The sequence below is a fragment of the Ranitomeya variabilis genome, chromosome 8 (genome assembly GCF_051348905.1).
Source record: "Ranitomeya variabilis isolate aRanVar5 chromosome 8, aRanVar5.hap1, whole genome shotgun sequence".
Lineage (NCBI taxonomy): Eukaryota > Metazoa > Chordata > Amphibia > Anura > Dendrobatidae > Ranitomeya > Ranitomeya variabilis.
Genome location: NC_135239.1, coordinates 163,356,750 through 163,384,688, shown reverse-complemented (window position 1 = coordinate 163,384,688; position 27,939 = coordinate 163,356,750). Strand labels below are relative to the sequence as shown.

At 50.3% G+C, this 27,939-nt stretch overlaps 1 protein-coding gene and 2 long non-coding RNA genes across 4 annotated transcripts in view; 1 reads left to right on the top strand and 2 right to left on the bottom strand.

The window, feature by feature from the left end:
• C8H22orf23 (chromosome 8 C22orf23 homolog) overlaps window positions 1–373 on the bottom strand; it is a 44,456-nt gene extending 44,083 nt beyond the window's left edge. Inside the window, exon 1 of one of the 2 annotated variants that reach the window (XM_077276493.1) lies at window positions 245–373. In XM_077276493.1, the coding sequence (XP_077132608.1) occupies window positions 245–276 (32 nt within the window). In that variant the 5' untranslated portion in view covers window positions 277–373. Of the gene's footprint in view, window positions 1–2 lie in introns of both variants that reach the window. The other variant, XM_077276494.1, reaches the window with a different exon arrangement.
• Window positions 79–27,016, top strand: LOC143787601 (uncharacterized). The gene is made up of 3 exons (XR_013218411.1): window positions 79–203; window positions 1,076–1,163; window positions 26,884–27,016. It is a non-coding gene; the product is annotated as an uncharacterized LOC143787601 (long non-coding RNA).
• LOC143787600 (uncharacterized) overlaps window positions 24,271–27,939 on the bottom strand; it is a 49,343-nt gene continuing 45,674 nt past the window's right edge. The window contains exon 4 of the long non-coding RNA XR_013218410.1: window positions 24,271–24,435. This is a non-coding gene — a long non-coding RNA (uncharacterized LOC143787600). The remainder of the gene's footprint in view (window positions 24,436–27,939) is intronic.

The following is a 27,939-nucleotide window of genomic DNA, read 5'->3' as shown; positions in this document are numbered from 1 at the left end:
ACCTCACAGTGCGCTCGGGATGTTTACTGTTGCCATAGAAACATGGCTCTACCTAGAAGAAGGCGTGGCTATTTGGGAGGGTAGCGACGAGAACGGAGTTGATTTGTCACCGGCAGGGCGTGCTCTTTCAGTCCAGTGATTGCACCTAGAATGTATGAAGCTCCGCCACCTTCCAGGTCCTGTCAGCCGCCCATACAGTCTAGGTGATTCCCTGCTGCCATGTATGGGCTCCTTACCAACCCACCTGGCACAAGCCTGCTCCCTATATTCTCGCATCACCGCCCGTCCCCGAATTAATACGTCATTCACTCATTTCCCACAGAAGCGGCCAGCCATTTTTGATCCTGGCGTCTAAGCGCTAGCTATACACCTTCCCTATCACTAGGTGGCGCTGACACCTCAGTAAGCTCTAGTCCTCTAGTACAGGCCGCGCTAGCAGCAGGGAACAAGCGACAAGAGGATAGGATAGCATTAGTGACATCACGTGATAACGTTATCCTTCAAGGCCTTTTCTCTGTCTCGTATTGGTAACATTATTTATTTCAGGAAATGGTCTTGTAGGGAACCTGTAAGTTACCAGCAGACCATGGAAATGAAGGGCTGCCTGTGTAAGAGGCCTGAGCTGTGGAGCCTTTAGTTATCTATGTGGTTATAAGGAGCAGGGTGGGCTGGAAGACCCCTCACCCCGCCTGTATCCCCCTCACCCCGCCTGTATCCCCAATTCCTGTCAGTGTGACGAGCTCTCAGTATCAGCTCCTCTGCCCCTAATGTGGGGAATGATTTCTCTCCTGAATCCTCATTCTGGGCCTCTGACATCCGATTGTATCTTTAGGGCTCATTTCCACTGGCGAGGAAAACGGACGAGTGCAATCCGATAAAAAATCGGATTGCACTCGGACCAATGTTATTCAATAGGTGTCTTTTCATTTGCGATTTTTTTCTCAGCCGAAGTCGGACTGAGAAAAAAATTGCAGCATGCTGCGATTTGTTGCGAGTCTCGGACGAGACTCGCCAATGCAAGTCAATGGGTGCGAGAAAAAAAACCATGTTCTATTTTCTGCACCAAACCTTTTAGTGGGATTATAAGAAAGAAATTGTTCTATATACCGAACATGATGGAATGAATGAAGTTGGATCGACTTTATAAAAGAACTTTTATTAAGGTAAGAGAAGTTGCATCACTTGCAAATAAAATGGACCAAGGTTTTAATTCCCTGTTTTATGGAAGACGTTTGAAACTTTTAGGTAATGAAAGTTCTCTCTTAATTTTTGGGGTCCAGAAGTATGATATGATGGCTTTCTCATGATATAGGCATGACTATTGTACACATATGCTCCTCTTCGTGCATCTTAGACATCCTTCTCCTCGACATCCTCCTCCTCGTCCGTCCTCGACATCCTCATCCATTCTCGACATCCTCTTCCTCCTCTTCTGTTCGCCCTCGAGATCCTCGTCCGTCCGTTCGTCCTCGACATCCTCCTCGTCCATCCTCGACATCCTCCTCATCTGTCCTCGACATCCTCGTCCTCTTCCTCTGTCCTTGATATCTTCCTCCTCCTCGTCGGTCCTCGACATCCTCCTCCTTGTCTGCCCGCAATATCCTCCTCGTCTGCCCGCAATATCCTCCTCGTCCGTCAACATCCTCCTCGTCCGTCCTCGACATCCTCATCCGTTCTCTACATCCTCTTCCTCCTCTTCTGTTTGCCCTCGAGATCCTCCTCCTCGTCCGTCCGTTCGTCCTCGACATCCTCCTCATCCGTCCTCGACATCCTCTTCCTCTGTCCTTGATATCTTCCTCCTCCTCGTCGGTCCTCGACATCCTCCTCCTTGTCCGTCCTCAACATCCTCCTCCTTGTCCGCCCGCGATATCCTCCTCGTCCGTCCTCAACATCCTCTTCCTCCTCTTCTGTTCGCTCCTCTTCCTCGGTCCTCGACATCTTCCTCCTCATCGGTCCTTGACATCCTCCAAGGAGGGCCTTGACATCCTCCTCGTCCATCCTCGACATCCTCCTCATCCGTCCTCAACATCCTCGTCCTTGTCGGTCCTCAACATCTTCCTCTTCGTCGGTCCTAGACATCCTCCTCCTCGTCCTTCCTCGACATCCTCCTCCTCATCCGTCCTTAACATCCTCATCGGTCCTCGACATCCTCCTCGTCAGTCCTCGACATCCTCCTCTTCATCGGTCCTCGACATCCTCCTCCTTCTTGTCGGTCCTTGACGTCCTTCTCGTCCGTTCTTCAACATCCTCCTCCTCGTCCGTCCTCAACATCCTCCTCCTCATCTGTCCTTGACATCCTCCTTCTCGTCTGTCCTCGACATCCTCCTCATCCATCCTCGACATCCTCCTCCTCGTCAGTCCTCAAAATCCTCCTCCTCGTCCATCCTCGACATCATTCTCCTCATCCGTCCTTGACATCCTCCTCAGTCCTCGATATCTTCCTCCTCCTCCTCGGTCCTCGACATCTTCCTCCTCCTTCTCGGTCCTCGATATCCTCCTCCTTGTCCGTCCTCGACATTCTCCTCATCCATCCTCGACATCCTCCTCATCCATACTCAACATCCTCGTCAGTCCTCGACATCCTCCTCCTTGTCCATCCTCGACATCCTCCTCCTCATCCATCCTTGACATCCTCGTCCTCCACATCCTCCTCATCGGTCCTCAGCATCCTCCTCCTCCTCGGTCCTCAACATCCTCGTCCGTCCTCCTACATCCTCCTTGGTCTGTCCTCGACATCCTCCTCGTCTGTTATTGACATCCTCCTCCTCGTCTGTCCTTGACATCCTCCTCTTCCATCCTCGACATTCTCATCGTCCGTCCTCGACATCCTCCTACTCGTACGTCCTCGACATCCTCCTTCTCGTCAGTCCTCAACATCCTCCTCGTCCGTCCTCGACATCCTCCTCCTCATCTGTCCTTGACATCCTCCTACTCGTCCATCCATGACAACCTCCTCCTCTTCCGTCCTCAACATCCTCCTCCTCGTCAGTCCTCAACATCCTCCTCCTCGTCCGTCCTCGACATCCTCCTCATCCATCCTTGACATCCTTCCCAGTGCTCGACATCTTCCTCCTCCTCGTCGGTCCTCGACATCTTCCTCCTTGTCCATCCTCGACATTCTCCTCATCTGTCCTCGACATCCTCATCAGTCCTCAACATCCTCGTCGGTCCTCGGCATCTTCATCCTCCTCGTCAGTCCTCGACTTCCTCCTCGTCCATCCTCCTCATCCATCCTCGTCCTCGACATCCTCCTCGTCGGTCCTCGACATCCTCCTCCTCGTCGGTCCTCAACATCCTCCTCTTCATCGGTCCTCGACATTCTCCTTCTCGTCGGTCCTCGACATCCTCCTCATCCGTCCTCAACATCCTCCTCCTGGTCTGTCCTCGACATCCTCCTCGTCTGTCCTTGACATCCTCCTCCTCGTCTGTCCTCGACATCCTCCTCTTCCGTCCTCGACATCATCCTCCTCGTTCATCCTCGACATCCTCCTCCTCGTCCGTCCTCAATATCCTTCTCGTCCGTACTCGACATCCTTCTCGTCCGTCCTCGACATCCTCATCCATCCTAGACGTCCTCCTCGTCATACTCCTACTCGTCCGTCCTCGGCATCCTTCTCCTCGTCCGTCCTCGACATCCTCCTACTCATCCGTCCTCGACATTCTCCTGCTCGTACGACCTTAACATCCTTCTCCACGTCAGTCCTCAACATCCTCCTCGTCCATCCTCGACATCCTCCTCCTCGTCCGTCCTTGACATCCTCCTCCTCGTCCGTCCTTGACATCCTCCTCCTCATCCGTCCTCGACATCCTCCTCGTCAGACCTCAACATCCTCCTCCTTGTCCGTCCTCTACATCATTCTCATCCGTCCTTGACATTCTCCCCGTTCCTCGACATCTTCCTCCTCCTCCTCGGTCCTCGACATCCTCCTACTTGTCCATCCTCGAAATTCTCCTCATCCGTCCTCGACATCCTCCTCTCCGTCCTCGACATCCTCATCCGTCCTCAACATCCTCGTCGGTCCTCGACATCTTCCTCCTCCTCGTTGGTCCTTAACTTCCTCCTCCTCGTCGGTCCTCGACATCCTCTTCATTCAGTCCTCGACATCCTCCTTCTCATCGGTCCTCGACATTCTCCTCCTCATCCGTCCTCAACATCCTCCTCTTGGTCTGTCCTCGACATCCTCCTCATCTGTCCTTAATGTCCTCCTCCTCATCAGTCCTCAACATCCTCCTCCTCGTTCGTCCTCGACATCCTCCTCATCCGTCCTCAACATCCTCCTCCTCTGTCCTCGATATCCTCTTCCGTCTTCGACATCCTCCTCCTCATCAGTCCTCAACATCCTCCTCATCGTTCGTCCTCAACATCTTCCTCGACATCCTCCTCGTCCGTCCTCGACATCCTCCTCATCTGTCCTCGACATCCTTCTCCTTGTCCGTCCTCGACATCCTCATCCATCCTAGACATCCTCCTCGACATCCTCCTACTCGTCCGTCCTCGGCATCCTTCTCCTCATCCGTCCTCGACATCCTCCTACTCGTCCGTCCTCGACATCCTCATCCATCCTAGACATCCTCCTCGACATCCTCCTACTCGTCCATCCTCGACATCCTTCTCCTCGTCCGTCCTCAACATCCTCCTACTCATCCGTCCTCGACATCCTCTTACTCGTAAGTCCTCAACATCCTCGTCCGTCCTCGACATCCTCCTCCTCGTCCGTCCTCGACATCCTCCTCTGTCCTTGACATCCTCCTTGTCCATCCTCGACATCCTCCTCCTCGACATCCTTCTACTCGTCCGTCCTCGATATCCTCCTCCTCGTCCGTCGACATCCTCCTACTCGTACGTCCTCGACATCCTCATCCATCCTAGACATCCTCCTCGACATCCTCCTACTCGTACGTCCTGGACAGCTTCCTCCTAGTATGTCCTCGACATCGTCCTCCTTGTCTGTCCTTGACATCCTCGACATCCTTCTACTCGTCCTTGATATCCTCTTCCTCGTCCATCCTCGACATCCTCCTATTCGTCCGTCCTCGACATCATCCTCCTCCTCGTCGGTCCTTGACTTCCTCCTCCTCGTCGGTCCTCGACATCCTCCTCTTCATTCAGTCCTCGACATCCTCCTTCTCATTGGTCCTCGACATCCTCTTACTCGTAAGTCCTCAACATCCTCGTCCGTCCTCGACATCCTCCTCCTCGTCCATCCTCGACATCCTCCTCTGTCCTTGACATCCTCCTTGTCCATCCTCGACATCCTCCTCCTCAACATCCTTCTACTCGTCCGTCCTCGATATCCTCCTCCTCGTCCGTCCTCAACATCCTCCTACTCGTACGTCCTCGACATCCTCATCCATCCTAGACATCCTCCTCGACATCCTCCTACTCATCCATCCTCGACATCCTCCTACTCGTACGTCCTGGACAGCTTCCTCCTAGTATGTCCTCGACATCCTCCTCCTTGTCTGTCCTTGACATCCTCCTCGTCATCCTCCTCCTCGACATCCTTCTACTCGTCCGTCCTCGATATCCTCCTATTCGTACGTCCTCGACATCCTCCTACTCATACGATCTCGACATCCTCCTCCTCGTCCGTCTTCGACATTCCAACATCCTCCTCCTCATCCGTCCTCAACATCCTCATCCTCGACATCTTCCTCCTCCTCGGTCTTCGACATCCTCCTCTCCGTCCTCGACATCCTCATCCGTCCTCAACATCCTCGTCGGTCCTCGACATCTTCCTCCTCATCGGTCCTTGACTTCCTCCTCCTCGTCCATCCTCCTCCTCGTCGGTCCTCGACATCCTCTTCATTCAGTCCTCAACATCCTCCTTCTCATCGGTCCTCGACATTCTCCTCATCCGTCCTCAACATCCTCCTCTTGGTCTGTCCTCGACATCCTCCTCATCTGTCCTTGATGTCCTTCTCCTCATCAGTCCTCAACATCCTCGTTCGTCCTCGACATCCTCCTCATCCGTCCTCAACATCCTCCTCCTCGTCCGTCCTCAACATCCTCCTACTCGTACGTCCTCGACATCCTCATCCATCCTAGACATCCTCCTCGACATCCTCCTACTCATCCATCCTCGACATCCTCCTACTCGTACGTCCTGGACAGCTTCCTCCTAGTATGTCCTCGACATCCTCCTCCTTGTCTGTCCTTGACATCCTCCTCGTCATCCTCCTCCTCGACATCCTTCTACTCGTCCGTTCTCGACATCCTCCTATTCGTACGTCCTCGACATCCTCCTACTCATACGATCTCGACATCCTCCTCCTCGTCCGTCTTCGACATTCCAACATCCTCCTCCTCATCCGTCCTCAACATCCTCATCCTCGACATCTTCCTCCTCCTCGGTCTTCGACATCCTCCTCTCAGTCCTCGACATCCTCATCCGTCCTCAACATCCTCGTCGGTCCTCGACATCTTCCTCCTCATCGGTCCTTGACTTCCTCCTCCTCGTCCATCCTCCTCCTCGTCGGTCCTCGACATCCTCTTCATTCAGTCCTCAACATCCTCCTTCTCATCGGTCCTCGACATTCTCCTCATCCGTCCTCAACATCCTCCTCTTGGTCTGTCCTCGACATCCTCCTCATCTGTCCTTGATGTCCTTCTCCTCATCAGTCCTCAACATCCTCGTTCGTCCTCGACATCCTCCTCATCCGTCCTCAACATCCTCCTCCTCGTCTGTCCTCGATATCCTCTTCCGTCTTCGACGTCCTTCTCGTCAGTCCTCAACATCCTCCTCATCGTTCGTCCTCAACATCTTCCTCGACATCCTCCTCGTCCGTCCTCGACATCCTCCTCATCTGTCCTCGACATCCTTCTTGTCCGTCCTCGACATCCTCATCCATCCTAGACATCCTCCTCGACATCCTCCTACTCGTCCATCCTCGACATTCTTCTCCTCGTCCATCCTCAACATCCTCCTACTCATCTGTCCTCGACATCCTCTTACTCGTAAGTCCTCAACATCCTCGTCCGTCCTCGACATCCTCCTCCTCGTCCATCCTCGACATCCTCCTCTGTCCTTGACATCCTCCTTGTCCATCCTCGACATCCTCCTCCTCGACATCCTTCTACTCGTCCGTCCTCGATATCCTCCTCCTCGTCCGTCGACATCCTCCTACTCGTACGTCCTCGACATCCTCATCCATCCTAGACATCCTCCTCGACATCCTCCTACTTGTACGTCCTGGACAGCTTCCTCCTAGTATGTCCTCGACATCCTCCTCCTTGTCTGCCCTTGACGTCCTCCTCGACATCCTTCTACTCGTCCGTCCTCGATATCCTCTTCCTCGTCCATCCTCGACATTCTTCTCCTCGTCCATCCTCAACATCCTCCTACTCATCTGTCCTCGACATCCTCTTACTCGTAAGTCCTCAACATCCTCGTCCGTCCTCGACATCCTCCTCCTCGTCCATCCTCGACATCCTCCTCTGTCCTTGACATCCTCCTTGTCCATCCTCGACATCCTCCTCCTCGACATCCTTCTACTCGTCCGTCCTCGATATCCTCCTCCTCGTCCGTCGACATCCTCCTACTCGTACGTCCTCGACATCCTCATCCATCCTAGACATCCTCCTCGACATCCTCCTACTTGTACGTCCTGGACAGCTTCCTCCTAGTATGTCCTCGACATCCTCCTCCTTGTCTGCCCTTGACGTCCTCCTCGACATCCTTCTACTCGTCCGTCCTCGATATCCTCTTCCTCGTCCATCCTCGACATCCTCCTATTCGTACGTCCTCGACATCATCCTCCTCCTCGTCGGTCCTTGACTTCCTCCTCCTCATCCATCCTCCTCCGCGTCGGTCCTCGACATCCTCCTCTTCATTCAGTCCTCGACATCCTCCTTCTCATCGGTCCTCGACATCCTCTTACTCGTAAGTCCTCAACATCCTTGTCCGTCCTCGACATCCTCCTCCTCGTCCGTCCTCGACATCCTCCTCTGTCCTTGACATCCTCCTTGTTCATCCTCGACATCCTCCTCCTCGACATCCTTCTACTCGTCCGTCCTCAACATCCTCCTACTCGTACGTCCTCTACATCCTCATCCATCCTAGACATCCTCCTACTCATCCATCCTCGACATCCTCCTACTCGTACATCCTGGACAGCTTCCTCCTAGTATGTCCTCGACATCCTCCTCCTTGTCTGTCCTTGACATCCTCCTCGACATCCTCCTCCTCAACATCCTTCTACTCGTCCGTCCTCGATATCCTCTTTCTCGTCCATCCTCGACATCCTCCTATTCGTACGTCCTCGACATCCTCCTACTCATACGATCTCGACATCCTCCTCCTCGTCCGTCTTCGACATTCCAACATCCTCCTCCTTATCCGTCCTCAACATCCTCGTCCTCGACATCTTCCTCCTCCTCGGTCTTCGACATCCTCCTCCTCGTCGGTCCTCAACATCCTCCTCCTCGTCGGTCCTCGATATCCTCCTCGTCCGTCCTCAACATCCTCCTCGTCTGTCCTAGACATACTCGTCTGTCCTTGACATTCTCCTCCTCCTCATCCGTCCTCGACATCCTCCTCTTCCTTCCTCGACATCCTCCTCTTCGTCAGTCCTCGACATCCTTCTCCTCGTCCGTCCTCGAGATCCTTCTCCTCGTCCATCCTCGACATCCTCCTACTTGTCCGTCCTTGACATCTTCCTCCTAGTCCATCCTCGACATCCTCTTCCTCATCTGTCCTCGACATCCTTATACTCGTCCGTCCTCGATATCCTCTTCCTCGTCCGTCCTCGACATCCTCCTACTCGTACGTCCTCGACATCATCCTACTCGTACGTCCTCCACATCCTCCTACTCGTACGATCTCGACATCCTCCTCATCCGTCTTCGACATTCCAACTTCCTCATCCGTCCTCAACATCCTCATCCTCGACATCCTCCTCCTTGTCCGTCCTCGACATCCTCCTCGTCCATCCTCGACATCCTCCTCGTCCTCGTCATCCTCATTCGTCCTCAACATCCTCGTCCTCGTCGGTCCTTGACATCCTCTTTCTCTTCTGTTCGCCCTCGAGGTCCTCCTCGTCTGTCCGTTCTTCCTCGGCATCCTCCTCATCCATCCTCAACATCTTCCTCCTCTTCCTTGGTCCTCGACATCTTCCTCCTCCTCATCGGTCCTCGACATCCTCCTCGTCCGTCCTCGACATCTTCCTCCTTGTCCGTCCTCGACATCCTCCTCGTCCATCCTTGACATCCTCCTCCTCGTCCGTCCTCGACATCCTCTTCCTCCTCTTCTGTTCGCCCTCGAGATCCTCCTCCTCGTCCGTCCTTTCGTCCTCGACATCCTCCTCGTCCATCCTCGTCATCCTCATCCGTCCTCGACATCCTCCTCGTCCATCCTCCTCATCCACCCTCGACATTTTCGTCCTTTTCCTCGGTCCTCGACATCTTCTTCCTCCTCGTCGGTCCTTGACATCCTCCTCCTTGTCCGTCCTCAACATCCTCCTCCTTGTCCGTCCTCGACATCCTCCTCGTCCGTCCTCAACATCATCCTCGTCCGTCCTCAACATCCTCCTCCTCCGTCGTCGACATCCTCTTCCTCGATATCTTCCTCCTCATCGGTCCTTGACATCCTCCTCATCCATCCTCGGCATCCTCCTCCTCCATCCTCGACATCCTCCTCGTCGGTCCTCGACATCCTCCTCGTCGGTCCTCGATATCCTCCTCATCCGTCCTCGACGTCCTCCTCCTCGTCCATCCTCAGCATCTTCCTCCTGTTCATCGGACCTCGACGTCCTCCTCCTCGTCCGTCCTCAACATCCTCCTCATCCGTCCTCAACATCCTCGTCAGTCCTCGACATCTTCCTCCTCCTCGTCAGTCCTCAACATTCTCCTGCTCGTCCATCCTCGACATCCTCTTCCTCATCCATCCTCGACATCCTTGTCCTCGACATCCTCCTTGTCAGTCCTCGACATCCTCATCTTCGTCGGTCCTCGACGTCCTCCTCTTCTTCATTCCTCGACATCCTCCTCATCTGTCCTTGACATCCTCCTCCTCGTCCGTCCTTGACATCTTCCTCCTCCTCGTCTGTCCTCGACATCCTCCTCTTCATCGGTCCTCGACATCCTCCTCCTCGTCGGTCCTCAATGTCCTTCTCGTCCGTTCTTCGACATCCTCCTCCTTGTCCATCTTCAACATCCTCCTCCTCTTCTGTCCTCGACATCCTCCTCATCTGTCCTTGACATCCTCCTCCTTGTCCATCCTCGACATCCTCCTCCTCTTCCATCCTCGACATCCTCCACCTCTTCCGTCCTCGACATCCACCTCCTCATCAGTCCTCAACATCCTCCTCCTCATCCGTCCTCGGCATCCTTCTCATCCGTCCTTGACATCTTCGTACTCCTCCTCGGTCCTCGACATCTTCCTCCTCCTCATCAGTCCTCGACATCCTCCTCCTTGTGCGTCCTCGACATCCTCCTCGTCCGTCCTTGATATCCTCCTCGTCTGTCCTCGACATCCTCCTCATCCGTCCTCAACATCCTCGTCGGTTCCCGACATCCGCCTCCTTGTCCATCCTCTACATCTTCCTCCTCATCATCGACATCCTCCTCCTCATTGTTCCTCGACATCCTCCTCCTCATCGGTCCTCGACATCCTCCTCTTCGTCGGCCTTCGACATCCTCCTCCTTCTCGTCGGTCCTCGACATTCTCCTCCTCGTCCGTCCTCAACATCCTCCTCCTGGTCTGTCCTCGACATCCTCCTCGTCTGTCCTCGACATCCTCCTCGTCTGTCCTCGACATCCCCCTCCTCTTCCACCCTCGACATCTTCCTCCTCATCAGTCCTCAACATCCTCCTACTCGTCCGTCCTTGACATCCTCCTACTAGTACGTCCTCGACATCCTCCTCCTTATCTGTCCTCGACATCCTCCTCCTCTTCCATCCTCGACATCCTCCTCCTCGTCAGTCCTCAACATCCTTTTCCTCCTCTTCTGTTTGTCCTCAACATCCTCCTCCTCCTCATCGGTCCTCGACATCCTCCTCGTCCATCCTCTACATCCTCCTCGTCGGTCCTCGACATCCTCCTCATCCGTCCTCGACGTCCTCCTCCTCGTCCATCCTCAACATCTTCCTCCTGTTCATCGGACCTCGACGTCCTCCTCCTCGTTCATCCTCAACATCTTCCTCCTGTTCATCGGACCTCGACGTCCTCCTCATTCAACCTCAACATCCTCCTCCTCATCCGTCCTCAACATCCTCGTCCTCGTCGGTCCTCGACATCTTCCTCCTCCTCGTCAGTCCTCGACATTCTCCTCCTCGTCCATCCTCGACATCCTCTTCCTCATCCATCCTCGACATCCTTGTCCTCGACATCCTCCTTGTCGGTCCTCGACATCCTCATCTTCGTCAGTCCTCGACATCCTCCTCTTCTTCGTTCCTCGACATCCTCCTCATCTGTCCTTGACATCCTCCTCCTCGTCCGTCCTTGACATCTTCCTCCTCCTCATCTGTGCTCAACATCCTCCTCCTTGTCGGTCCTTGACATCCTCCTCTTCATCGGTCCTCGACATCCTCCTCCTCGTCGGTCCTCGCTGTCCTTCTCCTCGTCCGTTCTTCGACATCCTCCTCCTTGTCTGTCCTCAACATCCTCCTCCTTGTCTGTCCTCGACATCCTCCTCGTCTGTCCTTGACATCCTCCTCCTTGTCCATCCTCGACATCCTCCTCCTCTTCCGTCGTCGACATCCTCCTCCTCTTCCGTCCTCGACATCCACCTCCTCATCAGTCCTCAACATCCTCCTCCTTGTCCGTCCTCGACATCCTTCTCCTCATCCGTCCTTTACATCTTTGTACTGCTCCTCGGTCCTCGACATCTTCCTCCTCATCAGTCCTCGACATCCTCCTCCTTGTGCGTCCTCGACATCCTCCTCGTCCGTCCTTGATATCCTCCTCGTCTGTCCTCGACATCCTCCTTGTCGGTCCTCGACATACTCATCTTCGTCGGTCCTCGACATCCTCCTCTTCTTCGTTCCTCGACATCCTCCTCATCTGTCCTTGACATCCTCCTCCTCGTCCGTCCTTGACATCTTCCTCCTCCTCATCTGTGCTCAACATCCTCCTCCTCGTCGGTCCTCGACATCCTCCTCTTCATTGGTCCTCGACATCCTCCATCCTCAACATCCTCGTCGGTTCCCGACATCCTCCTCCTTGTCCATCCTCTACATCTTCCTCCTCATCCATCGACATCCTCCTCCTCGTTGTTCCTCGACATCCTACTCCTCATCGGTCCTCGACATCCTCCTCTTTGTCGGCCCTCGACATCATCCTCCTTCTCGTCGGTCCTCGACATTCTCCTCCTCGTCCGTCCTCGACATCCTCCTTCTGGTCTGTCCTCGACATCCTCCTTGTCTGTCCTCGACATCCTCCTCGTCTGTCCTCGACATCCCCCTCCTCTTCCACCCTTGACATATTCCTCCTCATCAGTCCTCAACATCCTCCTACTCGTCTGTCCTTGACATCCTCCTACTTGTATGTCCTCGACATCCTCCTCCTTATCTGTCCTCGACATCCTCCTCTTCCATCCTCGACATCCTCCTCCTCATCAGTCCTCAACATCCTCTTCCTCCTCTTCTGTTCGTCCTCAACATCCTCCTCCTCTGTCCTTGACATCTTCCTCCTCTGCATCCTCCTACTCGTCCGTCCTCAGCATCCTCCTACTTGTCCATTCTCGACATCCTCCTCCTCGTCCATCTTCGACATCTCAACATCTTCCTCCTTATCACTCCTTGACATCGTGCTCCTTGTCATTCCTCGACATCCTCCTCATCTGTCTTCAGCATCGTCCTGATCACCGTTGTCTGTCCCTGACATCATCCTCCTTCTCCTCCTCGTCTGTCGTGATCAACCACCTCATCCTACTCCAACGGTCCGCGACCTCCTCCGACGGTCCGTTAGTCTACCACCTTCTCATCCTCCGGTCCTTCTGTCTGCGACCTCCTCCTCCGGTTGGCAATTCTGTGACCTCCTCGTCCTCCGGTCCGTCTCTCCGCAACCTCCTCCTCCTCTTGTCCGTCTGCGACCTTCTTCTCATCTGGTCCGTCGGTCTATAACCTCCTTCTCCTCCTCATCTGTAGTGATCAACCTCCGACGGTTCGCGACCTCCTCCGACGTTCTGTTGGTCTACGACCTTCTCATCCTCCTCCTCCGGTCCATCATTCTGCGACTTCCTCCTCCGGTCGGTTGGTCTGCAACCTCCATCTCTGATCTGCGACTTCCTCTGGTCCATCGGTCTGCAAACTCATCCTCCTCCAGTCTGTCAGTCTGCAAACTTCTTCTCCGGTCCGTCGGTCTGCAAACTCTTCTTCAGGTCTTTCGGTCTGCGAACCCCTCCTCCGATGGTCTGCACCCTACTCCTCTGGTTCGACAGACTACGACCTACAGTCCATCGACCTTCTCCATTCCGTCCTTCTGCAATCTCCTCGTCCGTTGGTCTGCAATTTCCTCCTGCAGTCCATCGGTCTGCCATCTCCTACTTCTCCTTCTAATCCGGTCCGTTGGTCCTCGACCTCCTCCAGTCCGGTGGTCTAGGACCACCTCCTCTTTCTTCTCCTCCAGTCCGTCCTCCTCCTTGTCCATCCTCGATATCCTCCTCTTCTTCCGTCCTCGACATCCTCCTCCTCGTCCGTCCTCAACATCCTCTGGGCCGCCCGTTTGTGACGACCTCCTCCTTATTCTCCGGTCCGTCAATCTACGGTCATCTCCTCCGGTCCGTCGGTTTGCATCCTCCTCCTTTTTCTCCTCCAGTCTGTCGGTCTGCGACCTCCTCCTCCTCCTTCGATCCGTTGGTCAGCGACCTCCTTCTCGGACCGTCGTTCTGTAATTTCCTCGTCCATCGGTCTGCAACCTCCTCCTCCAGTCCATCGGTCTGCGACCTCCTCTTCATTCTACTCCAGTCCGACGGTCCTCAAACTCCGCCAGTCTGCGTCCTCCTCCTATTCCTTTCCTCCGGTCCGCCGGTCTGCTACCTCCTCCTTCTCTGGCCCGTCGGCCTGCAATATTCTCCTCCTCCTGTCCATCTGTCTGCGTCCTCCTCCTCTGGTCTGTCGGTCTGTGACTTTCTCTTTCTCCTCCAGTCTGTCTGTCCGCAACCTCCTCGGGTCCGCTGGTCTGCGACCTCCTCATCCTCCTCCGGTCCATCAGTCTTCGGCCTTTTCGTTCTCCTTCTCCGGTCTGTCGGTGTGCGACCTCCTCCTCTTTATCCAGTATGTCGTTCTGCAATCTCCTCGTCCGTTTGTCTGCAACCTTCTCCAGTCCATCGATCTACGACCTCTTCCTCCTCCTTCTCTGGTACGTCGTTCTGCAATCTCCTTTTCTGGTCCGTCAGTCTGCAACCTCCTCCTCCGGTCCGTTGGTCTGCGATCACCTCCTCCGTTCCATCAGTCTGTGACCTCCTCCTCCGGTCCGTCGGTCTGTGATCACCTCTTCCTCTGATCCATCGGTCTGCGACCTCCTCCTCCGGTCCGTTGGTTTGCCATCTCTTTCTCCTCCGTGTCGTTGGTCTGCGACCTCTTCCGCCTCCTTCTTCTCCGGTCCATCGGTCTGCAACCTCCTTCTCCTTCTCCTCTGGTCTGTCAGTCTGCAACCTCCTTCTCCTCCGGTCCGTCGGTCTACGACCTCCTCATCCTTCTCCTCCGGTCCATTGGTCTGCGACCTCCTCCTTCTCCGGTCCGTCGGTTTGCAATCTCCTTCTCCTCCAGTCCGTTGGTCTGCGACCTCCTTCTCCTCCTCCTCCTCCGGTTCGTCGGTCTACGACCTCCTCATCCTTCTTTTCCGGTCCATCGGTTTGCGACCTCCTGCTCTGGTCCATTGGTGTGCGACCTCCTCCTTCTCCGGTCCGTCGGTTTGCGATCTCCTTCTCCTCCATTCTGTTGGTCTGCGACCTCCTTCTCCTCCTCCGGTCCGTCGGTCTGCAACCTCCTCCTCCTTCTCCTCTGGTCCATCGGTCTACTACCTCCTCATCTTTCTTCTCCTCTGGTCCATTGGTCTGCGACCTCCTCCTCCTCCTTTTCTGGTCCGTCGTTCTGCAATCTTCTCATATGTCAGTCTGCGACCTCCTTCTACTACGTTCCATCAGTCCTTGACCTCCTCCAGTCTGCCGGTATGCGACCTCCTCCTTTTTCTTCTCCTCCGGAATGTTAGTCTGTGACCTCCTCCTTTGGTCCATTGGTCTGCGACCTCCTTCTTCTCCGGTCTGTCAGCTTGCAATCTAATCCTCCTCCAGTCCGTCGGTCTGCAACCGCCTCCTTCTCCTCCAGTCTGTCTGTCTACTACCTCCTCCGGTCCACTGGTCTGCAACCTCGTTATCCCCCTTCTCCTCCGGTACGTCGGTCTGTGACCTCCTACTCTGGGCCGTCAGTCTCCAACCTCCTCCGGTCTGTCAGTCTGACCTCCTCCTTCTCCGGTTCATCAATCTGCAATATCTTCCTCCTCCGGTCCGTCGGTCTGCAACATCCTCCTCTGGTCAGGTGTTCTGCAATCTCCTCTTCCGTCGGTCTGCAACGTCCTCCTCCTCCTTCTACTCCGGTACATCGGTCCTCAACCTCTTCTAGTCTGCCGGTCTGCAACCATTTCCTCTTCCTTATCCTCCGTTCCGTCGGTCAGCGACCTCCTCCTCCTCCTTCTCCTCCAGTCCGTCAGTCTGCAACCTTCTCCTCCTCCTTCTCCTCCATCTCCTCTGGTCCGTCTGTCTGCAACCTCCTCCTCTTTCGGTTAGTCTGTCAGCGACCTCCTCCTCCGGTCCGTCGGCCTGTAATCTCCTCTGGTCCGTCTGTCTGCGTCCTCCTCCTCTGGTCTGTCGGTCTGCTACCTTCTTCTCCTCTAATCCGTGACCTCCTCCGGTACGTTCTGCGACCTCCTCCTCCTTTTCCTCCTGTCCATCGTTCTGCAGTCTCCTCGTCCGTCGTTCTGCAATCTCCTCGTCCGTTGGTCTGCAACAGTCTCCTGCAGTTTGTCTACTCGGTCCGTGAGTCTTCGACCTCCGATCCGTCGGTGCGACCTCCTCCTTCTCCTCCGGTCTGCGACCTCCTCCAGTCCCCCGGTCTGCAACCTCCTCCTTTTCCTTCTCCTCCTCCTCCGGCCCATCCGTCGGTGTGCGACCTCCTTCTCCAATCCGTCTGTCTGCGACCTTCTTCTCCTCCAGTCTGTTTTCGAACTCCTCCGGTCCATCGGTCTGCGACCTCCTCGTCCTCCTTCTCCTTTGGTCCATTGGTCTGCGACCTCCTCTTTCGGTCCGTCGGCCTCCGACCTCCTCCGGTCAGTCGGTCTGGACCTCCTCCTTCTCTGGTCCATCCGTCTGCAATCTCCTCCTCTGGTCCGTTGGTCTGTGACATCCTCCTCCGGTCCGTCAGTCTGCGACCTCCTCCAGTCCGTTGGTCTGCAACCTTCTCCTCCTCCGGTCTGTCGGTCTGCAACCTTCTCCTCCTCTTTCTCCTCCGGTTCGTCGGTCAGCGACCTCCTCTCCTCCGGTCCGTCGGCTTGTAATCTCCTCTGGTCCGTCTGTCTACTTCCTCCACCTACAGTCTGTCGTTCTTCGATCTCCTTCTCCTCCAGTCTATCTGTCCACGATCTCCTCCTCTGGTCGGTCGGCCCGTGATTTCCTCTTTCTCTGGTCCATCAGTCTGCAATCTCATCCTCCAGTCCATCGGTCTGCAACATCCTCTTCCAGTCCGTCAGTCTGTGACCTCCTCTTCTTTCTCGTCCAGTCCATCGGTCTGCGACCTCCTCCTCCAGATCGTTGGTCTGCACCCTCCTCCTCCAGTCCATCGATCTACGACCGCCTCCTCCTCTGGTCCGTCAGTCTGCGACCTTCTCCTTCAGTCCGTCAGTCTGCAACCTCCTCTTCCAGTCCGTCGTTCTGCAATCTCCTCGTCCGTCGGTCTGCAACACCCTCCTCCGATCCGCCGGTCTCCGATCTCCTCCTCCAGTCCGCCGGTATATGAACTTCTCCAGTCCACCAGTCTACAATCTCCTCCTCTTCCAATCTGTCGGTCTACATTCTCCTTCTCCGGTTCGCTAGTCTGCAACCTTCTCCTCCGATCCGTCGGTTTGCAACATCCTCGTCCTCCTTCTCCTCCGGTTTGTCAGTACTCAACCTCCTCCAATCCGTGACCTACTCCTCTTTCATCAAACAACCCCAAGAGAAAGAATAGTAACCATCGAGAGTTCACCCGCATACTCACAACCCAAGTGGGGGAGTCTAAATAAAAGGGGACTCAAACAAATTTTTATAGAAAGAGGACACTCCTATTATAGAACAAACCGAGAGAGATTGGAGTATATGTCCATAAAAATTGAAATTTTATTATACCATTAAAATGACATACATAGTTGAACAATACTACAAAACATAAATAAGAAGTCGTACAAAGGGTGGGTAGCACAGACTAACACTAACGGTACTGTCCATCACTAACGCCATGTTATAAAAAACATCAAACTACCTATGTAAGTATTATAGCAGCAGAGCACAGACAAAATGGAAAGTAAATGGACTAAATATAGCAGAAATATGGTAAAGCCCTGTACACAGGCTATTTACCAAAGGTGACTAAGTATGAAGATCCATTCCATGCTCTTACCAGCAACCAGGCGTTAGACCAGGACAGCACCGGAGCCCCAACGCGCGTTTCGCGTCGGCTTCTTCGGGGGGCGGTGCTGTCAAGTGTCTGGCGCTCATATTTATAATGCCCCCGATAGAGAGAACCTCGATCCACCTGTGTCGGCGCATGTTGCGGCGTCGCCCGGCCGGTGACCGTATCGCGAGCAGCATCCAAGATGGCGCCGCGGTCCAAGCGGCGTCGCATTGACGTCACTGAACCGCAAGCGTCATCAACCGGCGCCGCCCACAATACCCCGGGACCAGGGCGAATCCGAGCACGCGCACAGTGGACCCGGCAACACGGGAGTGTATCGGTGGATTGCACGAAATCGTGCTGCGCCAAGTATGTAAATCATTATACAAGACAAGGGGGAGGGCGGAGGAGAGGAGGGTAAGGAAAAGAAGAGGCGGGGGAGACAAGGAAATGAGGCAGAAGTACTAAGTCACCAAAAATGCCACCGAATATAGGCTAGAACACTAACTCAATTGGTTCCCACTACATGGGAATAATGCATGAGGGAAAGAGAACACTTCTAAGAATTCATAATATGAATCAGCTAATAAATAACCTTTAAATAGTATACTATAAAAGCACAAAGTCCGAAAAACGTTATAAAGTGCTGAAAAAATACTGAAAAAATAAGTGTAAGTACAGCTCCCCCGCAGGATGGAACTGTGCGTGATATAATGTGAAAAAATATATACCTATATAGATATACACACACATGTATACATATATACATATACATATCATGTACACACATATACATCCATAAAATACCCAAAAAATATAAATATAACAAAAAATATATATATAAAGTTAAAAAAAAAATATTATTATATGAGTACCTACAAAAAAGTACATTAACAAGTGCTGTTAATCATGGACAACAACCACAGAAGAGTGCGTGTCACTAATAAAAAACAAAACAAAAACACCATTACTTCAATCTTAATATCTAAATCTAAATATGAAGTGCAAAAAAAGTGACAATAAAAACTAATATTGTATTTATGTTTCCCTCCTCATTATTTCTTCCCATCTTCATTCTTTCGTCTCTTCTCCTATGTCGTAGATCTTTAACAAAGTGGAATACCGTCAACATGTGGGACAAAGCAAGAAAATCAATCCAGTCCATCCAGTCCACCCGCCACGTCCACTCCAGCGGAGGAAAACAAACAGGAGCGCCAAGGGAAAAAGAAGGTAACTGAATATAAATAATAAAATACACCAATTAATAAAAAAATATATATACATACAGACACAAAAACAACACAAAAAAAATATATATCAAGGTTAAAAAGGAGAACTCAATATATATTCTACAAAAAGGAACTAAAACTAAGATGTTCGTTCAGGCCTGCTGGGGCGATAGTATTTAAAACAGCTATCCACCGACACTCTCTCTGGGCCAGCTTCTGTTTAGCATCCCCTCCTCTAATGCCCATCCTAATCCTATCTATCCCCCATGCTTTCAAATCCTTGGGGTTGCAATTGTGACATTTCCGAAAGTGTCTCGGTATGGGTTTGAGGCTATTCACGTCTTCCGCTTCTCGTGCCGCTATTATATCTCTAATGTGTTCACGAATACGGACACGCAACTCCCTAGACGTTAACCCCACATATACGAGCTTACACGTACAAGTTGCGTAGTATACAACATGAGTTGTGCTACAGGTGATATATTCGTTTATGCGGAAACTACGCTTACCATCCGAAGATTCAAAAGAAAAGGCTCTAATAAGGTTCTTACAGGCAAGACAATCGCCGCAAGGGAAAAAACCTTTTCTTGGTCTGCCTGCCTTAAATGGATCTGGTGTCTTTGCCACATAGTGGCTATGTACAAGTAAATCTCGGACATTATTACTTCTGCGTGCCGTCATTAGGGGTTGATCAGATAGAACTCTTCCCAATAGGGGATCAGTTGTTAAAACTGGCCAATGCCTTTTAAGGATGTCCCGCATTTCCTCCCACTTGTGGTTGTACGTGGAAATGAACCTTGGTTGGTCATCCCCCTCTTTTTTTGGGGGCTTACTTTTCACTGCAAGAAGATCATTCCTGTTGGTCCTTTTAGCCCTCAGATACCCTCTCTTTATGGTTCTTCGACTGTAACCACGCTGTCGGAAACGCTCCCCAAGATCCAGAGCCTGCCTCTCAAATAATGTGTCAGAGGCACAGATCCTCCGTGCCCGGAGGAACTGTCCTGTGGGGATGGCCTTGATTGTGGAGGGTGGATGGGATGAGGTCGAATGAAGTAGGGCATTAACAGATGTCTCTTTTCGGTACATATCTGTATAAATATACCCATTTTCTTGTACCTTTAATCTTATGTCTAGAAAAGAGATTTCACTGGCATGAAAATTATAGGTGAGCCTGATGTTGGAGTCGTTGTCGTTCAACCCCGACATAAAGATCTGTAAGTCCAGAGCAGGGCCATGCCATATAAACAGAATGTCATCGATATATCTGTACCATCCAAGAATTTGGGGGGCGGATTGTGCACCGCCCTGGAACACCTCGCGCTCCCAATAGCCAAGAAATAAATTTGCATAGGACGGTGCACAAGCCGCCCCCATGGCAGTGCCCTGTCTCTGGAGAAAAAACCTATCCTTAAAAACAAAAAAATTATGTGTCAGGATGAACTCCAACAACTCCAACACAAGCTCACGCAGATCTGGATCCAGATTACTAGACTCTAAAAAGAATCTCGTAGCCCTCATCCCATCCACATGGCGGATGCTGGTGTACAATGATTCAACATCCGCCGTAACCAAAAACATATCCTTCTCCACAACCAGACCATCAACCCGTCTCAGGACGTCCGTGGTGTCTCTGACATAGGAGGGCAATGTCTCCACCTGTGGTTTAAGATAATACTCAATAAACTTGCAAGTTGCATCACACAACCCTCCCATGCCAGAGACAATCGGACGTCCCGGAGGAGAGACAGGATCTTTGTGGACCTTGGGGAGTAAGTAAAAAGTGGGTATTACTGGGCATTGAACCAGTAGACCACCTAAAGTCTTTTTCTTAATAATCCCCCTTTCAAAGGCCATCTCCAAGATGTTTTGTAGTTGGATCTGGAACTTCGGCAGTGGGTTCTGTGGTAATTGAGTGTAAGTATCTCGATTTCTAAGCTGTCGGAGGGCTTCCTTCTCGTACCTCTCCACAGGCCAGATGACCACATTACCCCCCTTATCTGCTGGTTTGATAACAACATCGTCCCACATTTTGATCTCCTGCAAAGCCTGCCTTTGTGCGGCTGTTAAATTATCTCTTTTTTTGTAATTAGTAATTTTATTGAAATCATCCATAACCAATTTCATGAAAATTTCCACTTGTGGGCAGATAGAAAAGGGGGGAAAAGTGGTACATCTGGCAGAAATAGAAGGTGGAGAGGCACTTACCCCCTCATTGTGGGACTCTCGTTCCAACTCTTCCAAATCCCTAAGAGTTATCAGTTCTATGGGATCAGTTATTTCATCACTTCCAGAGGACCGCAGATGTAATCTTTTAAGAATGATCTTCCGGGCAAATAGATTCAAATCTTTCAACGCTATAAAAAAATCAAAATTATTAGACGGGGAGAAAGAGAGGCCCAATTCCAACACTTCTTTTTGTGGTTCAGAGAGCGTATGAGCGGATAGATTAATTACCTCAAGTGTGTTAGTTTTTGATTTTTTATCCATAGAAGGAGAGGTGGTCATTTTCCGCTTATTTCTAAGCCGCCCATCCCTCCACTCATTATTTCTCTCTGAATCCTTTTTGGTCCATCCAGACCTAATATTCTCAACTCGTTGTGTTCTATCCTCAGCCGAGGATACGGAGGATATGGAGGCAGAGCGACTTCTTGAGACGGCTTTATTAAAGAACCGTCTGTTATGCCATTTGTACATCCTCCCTTGCTGTCTGTCAGTAAGGTCACGCTGATATTTCTTTGTCTTAGTTTGTACTACATCGGTCTCCCATTTTTTTATAGCTATATCTATTTCATCCTTGAATTTAGACGCTATTTCTCCCACTAGACACTTATTAATCTCCTCTTGTATAGTGTGGAGTTCAAGATCCAATTCTTTGAGTTGTTTCTCATTATGTTTAGAGAGTATCTCCATGAACTTTTTTGAACACATGGAGGCAGACTCCTCCCATTGTTTGACAAACTCAGGATCTTCTACTACAAACGAAGGGAAGACTTGGACACGTAGTCCCCTCGGGACTAATCCACACCCAATATAGCGCTCCAAAAACGCCTTGTTCCACCACAGGCGTGTACGCCTGTGGAGTAGTTCCTTATATTTATTAGTAAGATTACTGATATCTCCAGAATTAAAATCAGCTGTACTGCCACCACCCTCGCTAAATACTTGATCCAGCTGGGTTAGCCACGCTTTTTCGCGCTCACGAAAATCCATTTCTTTATGCTTGGTTACTGTGAAAACACAGATAAATATATCATCAAACAACCCCAAGAGAAAGAATAGTAACCATCGAGAGTTCACCCGCATACTCACAACCCAAGTGGGGGAGTCTAAACAAAAGGGGACTCAAACAAATTTTTATAGAAAGAGGACACTCCTATTATAGAACAAACCGAGAGAGATTGGAGTATATGTCCATAAAAATTGAAATTTTATTATACCATTAAAATGACATACATAGTTGAACAATACTACAAAACATAAATAAGAAGTCATACAAAGGGTGGGTAGCACAGACTAACACTAACGGTACTGTCCATCACTAACGCCATGTTATAAAAAACATCAAACTACCTATGTAAGTATTATAGCAGCAGAGCACAGACAAAATGGAAAGTAAATGGACTAAATATAGCAGAAATATGGTAAAGCCCTGTACACAGGCTATTTACCAAAGGTGACTAAGTATGAAGATCCATTCCATGCTCTTACCAGCAACCAGGCGTTAGACCAGGACAGCACCGGAGCCCCAACGCGCGTTTCGCGTCGGCTTCTTCGGGGGGCGGTGCTGTCAAGTGTCTGGCGCTCATATTTATAATGCCCCCGATAGAGAGAACCTCGATCCACCTGTGTCGGCGCATGTTGCGGCGTCGCCCGGCCGGTGACCGTATCGCGAGCAGTATCCAAGATGGCGCCGCGGTCCAAGCGGCGTTGCATTGACGTCACTGAACCGCAAGCGTCATCAACCGGCGCCGCCCACAATACCCCGGGACCAGGGCGAATCCGAGCACGCGCACGGTGGACCCGGCAACACGGGAGTGTATCGGTGGATTGCACGAAATCGTGCTGCGTCAAGTATGTAAATCATTATACAAGACAAGGGGGAGGGCGGAGGAGAGGAGGGTAAGGAAAAGAAGAGGCGGGGGAGACAAGGAAATGAGGCAGAAGTACTAAGTCACCAAAAATGCCACCGAATATAGGCTAGAACACTAACTCAATTGGTTCCCACTACATGGGAATAATGCATGAGGGAAAGAGAACACTTCTAAGAATTCATAATATGAATCAGCTAATAAATAACCTTTAAATAGTATACTATAAAAGCACAAAGTCCGAAAAACGTTATAAAGTGCTGAAAAAATACTGAAAAAATAAGTGTAAGTACAGCTCCCCCGCAGGATGGAACTGTGCGTGATTTAATGTGAAAAAATATATACCTATATAGATATACACACACATGTATACATATACCCTCCACAATCAAGGCCATCCCCACAGGACAGTTCCTCCGGGCACGGAGGATCTGTGCCTCTGACACATTATTTGAGAGGCAGGCTCTGGATCTTGGGGAGCGTTTCCGACAGCGTGGTTACAGTCGAAGAACCATAAAGAGAGGGTATCTGAGGGCTAAAAGGACCAACAGGAATGATCTTCTTGCAGTGAAAAGTAAGCCCCCAAAAAAAGAGGGGGATGACCAACCAAGGTTCATTTCCACGTACAACCACAAGTGGGAGGAAATGCGGGACATCCTTAAAAGGCATTGGCCAGTTTTAACAACTGATCCCCTATTGGGAAGAGTTCTATCTGATCAACCCCTAATGACGGCACGCAGAAGTAATAATGTCCGAGATTTACTTGTACATAGCCACTATGTGGCAAAGACACCAGATCCATTTAAGGCAGGCAGACCAAGAAAAGGTTTTTTCCCTTGCGGCGATTGTCTTGCCTGTAAGAACCTTATTAGAGCCTTTTCTTTTGAATCTTCGGATGGTAAGCGTAGTTTCCGCATAAACGAATATATCACCTGTAGCACAACTCATGTTGTATACTACGCAACTTGTACGTGTAAGCTCGTATATGTGGGGTTAACGTCTAGGGAGTTGCGTGTCCGTATTCGTGAACACATTAGAGATATAATAGCGGCACGAGAAGCGGAAGACGTGAATAGCCTCAAACCCATACCGAGACACTTTCGGAAATGTCACAATTGCAACCCCAAGGATTTGAAAGCATGGGGGATAGATAGGATTAGGATGGGCATTAGAGGAGGGGATGCTAAACAGAAGCTGGCCCAGAGAGAGTGTCGGTGGATAGCTGTTTTAAATACTATCGCCCCAGCAGGCCTGAACGAACATCTTAGTTTTAGTTCCTTTTTGTAGAATATATATTGAGTTCTCCTTTTTAACCTTGATATATATTTTTTTTGTGTTGTTTTTGTGTCTGTATGTATATATATTTTTTTATTAATTGGTGTATTTTATTATTTATATTCAGTTACCTTCTTTTTCCCTTGGCGCTCCTGTTTGTTTTCCTCCGCTGGAGTGGACGTGGCGGGTGGACTGGATGGACTGGATTGATTTTCTTGCTTTGTCCCACATGTTGACGGTATTCCACTTTGTTAAAGATCTACGACATAGGAGAAGAGACGAAAGAATGAAGATGGGAAGAAATAATGAGGAGGGAAACATAAATACAATATTAGTTTTTATTGTCACTTTTTTTGCACTTCATATTTAGATTTAGATATTAAGATTGAAGTAATGGTGTTTTTGTTTTGTTTTTTATTAGTGATACGCACTCTTCTGTGGTTGTTGTCCATGATTAACAGCACTTGTTAATGTACTTTTTTGTAGGTACTCATATAATAATATTTTTTTTAACTTTATATATATATTTTTTGTTATATTTATATTTTTTGGGTATTTTATGGATGTATATGTGTGTACATGATATGTATATGTATATATGTATACATGTGTGTGTATATCTATATAGGTATATATTTTTTCACATTATATCACGCACAGTTCCATCCTGCGGGGGAGCTGTACTTACACTTATTTTTTCAGTATTTTTTCAGCACTTTATAACGTTTTTCGGACTTTGTGCTTTTATAGTATACTATTTAAAGGTTATTTATTAGCTGATTCATATTATGAATTCTTAGAAGTGTTCTCTTTCCCTCATGCATTATTCCCATGTAGTGGGAACCAATTGAGTTAGTGTTCTAGCCTATATTCGGTGGCATTTTTGGTGACTTAGTACTTCTGCCTCATTTCCTTGTCTCCCCCGCCTCTTCTTTTCCTTACCCTCCTCTCCTCCGCCCTCCCCCTTGTCTTGTATAATGATTTACATACTTGACGCAGCACGATTTCGTGCAATCCACCGATACACTCCCGTGTTGCCGGGTCCACTGTGCGCGTGCTCGGATTCGCCCTGGTCCCGGGGTATTGTGGGCGGCGCCGGTTGATGACGCTTGCGGTTCAGTGACGTCAATGCGACGCCGCTTGGACCGCGGCGCCATCTTGGATGCTGCTCGCGATACGGTCACCGGCCGGGCGACGCCGCAACATGCGCCGACACAGGTGGATCGAGGTTCTCTCTATCGGGGGCATTATAAATATGAGCGCCAGACACTTGACAGCACCGCCCCCCGAAGAAGCCGACGCGAAACGCGCGTTGGGGCTCCGGTGCTGTCCTGGTCTAACGCCTGGTTGCTGGTAAGAGCATGGAATGGATCTTCATACTTAGTCACCTTTGGTAAATAGCCTGTGTACAGGGCTTTACCATATTTCTGCTATATTTAGTCCATTTACTTTCCATTTTGTCTGTGCTCTGCTGCTATAATACTTACATAGGTAGTTTGATGTTTTTTATAACATGGCGTTAGTGATGGACAGTACCGTTAGTGTTAGTCTGTGCTACCCACCCTTTGTACGACTTCTTATTTATGTTTTGTAGTATTGTTCAACTATGTATGTCATTTTAATGGTATAATAAAATTTCAATTTTTATGGACATATACTCCAATCTCTCTCGGTTTGTTCTATAATAGGAGTGTCCTCTTTCTATAAAAATTTGTTTGAGTCCCCTTTTGTTTAGACTCCCCCACTTGGGTTGTGAGTATGCGGGTGAACTCTCGATGGTTACTATTCTTTCTCTTGGGGTTGTTTGATGATATATTTATCTGTGTTTTCACAGTAACCAAGCATAAAGAAATGGATTTTCGTGAGCGCGAAAAAGCGTGGCTAACCCAGCTGGATCAAGTATTTAGCGAGGGTGGTGGCAGTACAGCTGATTTTAATTCTGGAGATATCAGTAATCTTACTAATAAATATAAGGAACTACTCCACAGGCGTACACGCCTGTGGTGGAACAAGGCGTTTTTGGAGCGCTATATTGGGTGTGGATTAGTCCCGAGGGGACTACGTGTCCAAGTCTTCCCTTCGTTTGTAGTAGAAGATCCTGAGTTTGTCAAACAATGGGAGGAGTCTGCCTCCATGTGTTCAAAAAAGTTCATGGAGATACTCTCTAAACATAATGAGAAACAACTCAAAGAATTGGATCTTGAACTCCACACTATACAAGAGGAGATTAATAAGTGTCTAGTGGGAGAAATAGCGTCTAAATTCAAGGATGAAATAGATATAGCTATAAAAAAATGGGAGACCGATGTAGTACAAACTAAGACAAAGAAATATCAGCGTGACCTTACTGACAGACAGCAAGGGAGGATGTACAAATGGCATAACAGACGGTTCTTTAATAAAGCCGTCTCAAGAAGTCGCTCTGCCTCCATATCCTCCGTATCCTCGGCTGAGGATAGAACACAACGAGTTGAGAATATTAGGTCTGGATGGACCAAAAAGGATTCAGAGAGAAATAATGAGTGGAGGGATGGGCGGCTTAGAAATAAGCGGAAAATGACCACCTCTCCTTCTATGGATAAAAAATCAAAAACTAACACACTTGAGGTAATTAATCTATCCGCTCATACGCTCTCTGAACCACAAAAAGAAGTGTTGGAATTGGGCCTCTCTTTCTCCCCGTCTAATAATTTTGATTTTTTTATAGCGTTGAAAGATTTGAATCTATTTGCCCGGAAGATCATTCTTAAAAGATTACATCTGCGGTCCTCTGGAAGTGATGAAATAACTGATCCCATAGAACTGATAACTCTAAGGGATTTGGAAGAGTTGGAACGAGAGTCCCACAATGAGGGGGTAAGTGCCTCTCCACCTTCTATTTCTGCCAGATGTACCACTTTTCCCCCCTTTTCTATCTGCCCACAAGTGGAAATTTTCATGAAATTGGTTATGGATGATTTCAATAAAATTACTAATTACAAAAAAAGAGATAATTTAACAGCCGCACAAAGGCAGGCTTTGCAGGAGATCAAAATGTGGGACGATGTTGTTATCAAACCAGCAGATAAGGGGGGTAATGTGGTCATCTGGCCTGTGGAGAGGTACGAGAAGGAAGCCCTCCGACAGCTTAGAAATCGAGATACTTACACTCAATTAACACAGAACCCACTGCCGAAGTTCCAGATCCAACTACAAAACATCTTGGAGATGGCCTTTGAAAGGGGGATTATTAAGAAAAAGACTTTAGGTGGTCTACTGGTTCAATGCCCAGTAATACCCACTTTTTACTTACTCCCCAAGGTCCACAAAGATCCTGTCTCTCCTCCGGGACGTCCGATTGTCTCTGGCATGGGAGGGTTGTGTGATGCAACTTGCAAGTTTATTGAGTATTATCTTAAACCACAGGTGGAGACATTGCCCTCCTATGTCAGAGACACCACGGACGTCCTGAGACGGGTTGATGGTCTGGTTGTGGAGAAGGATATGTTTTTGGTTACGGCGGATGTTGAATCATTGTACACCAGCATCCGCCATGTGGATGGGATGAGGGCTACGAGATTCTTTTTAGAGTCTAGTAATCTGGATCCAGATCTGCGTGAGCTTGTGTTGGAGTTGTTGGAGTTCATCCTGACACATAATTTTTTTGTTTTTAAGGATAGGTTTTTTCTCCAGAGACAGGGCACTGCCATGGGGGCGGCTTGTGCACCGTCCTATGCAAATTTATTTCTTGGCTATTGGGAGCGCGAGGTGTTCCAGGGCGGTG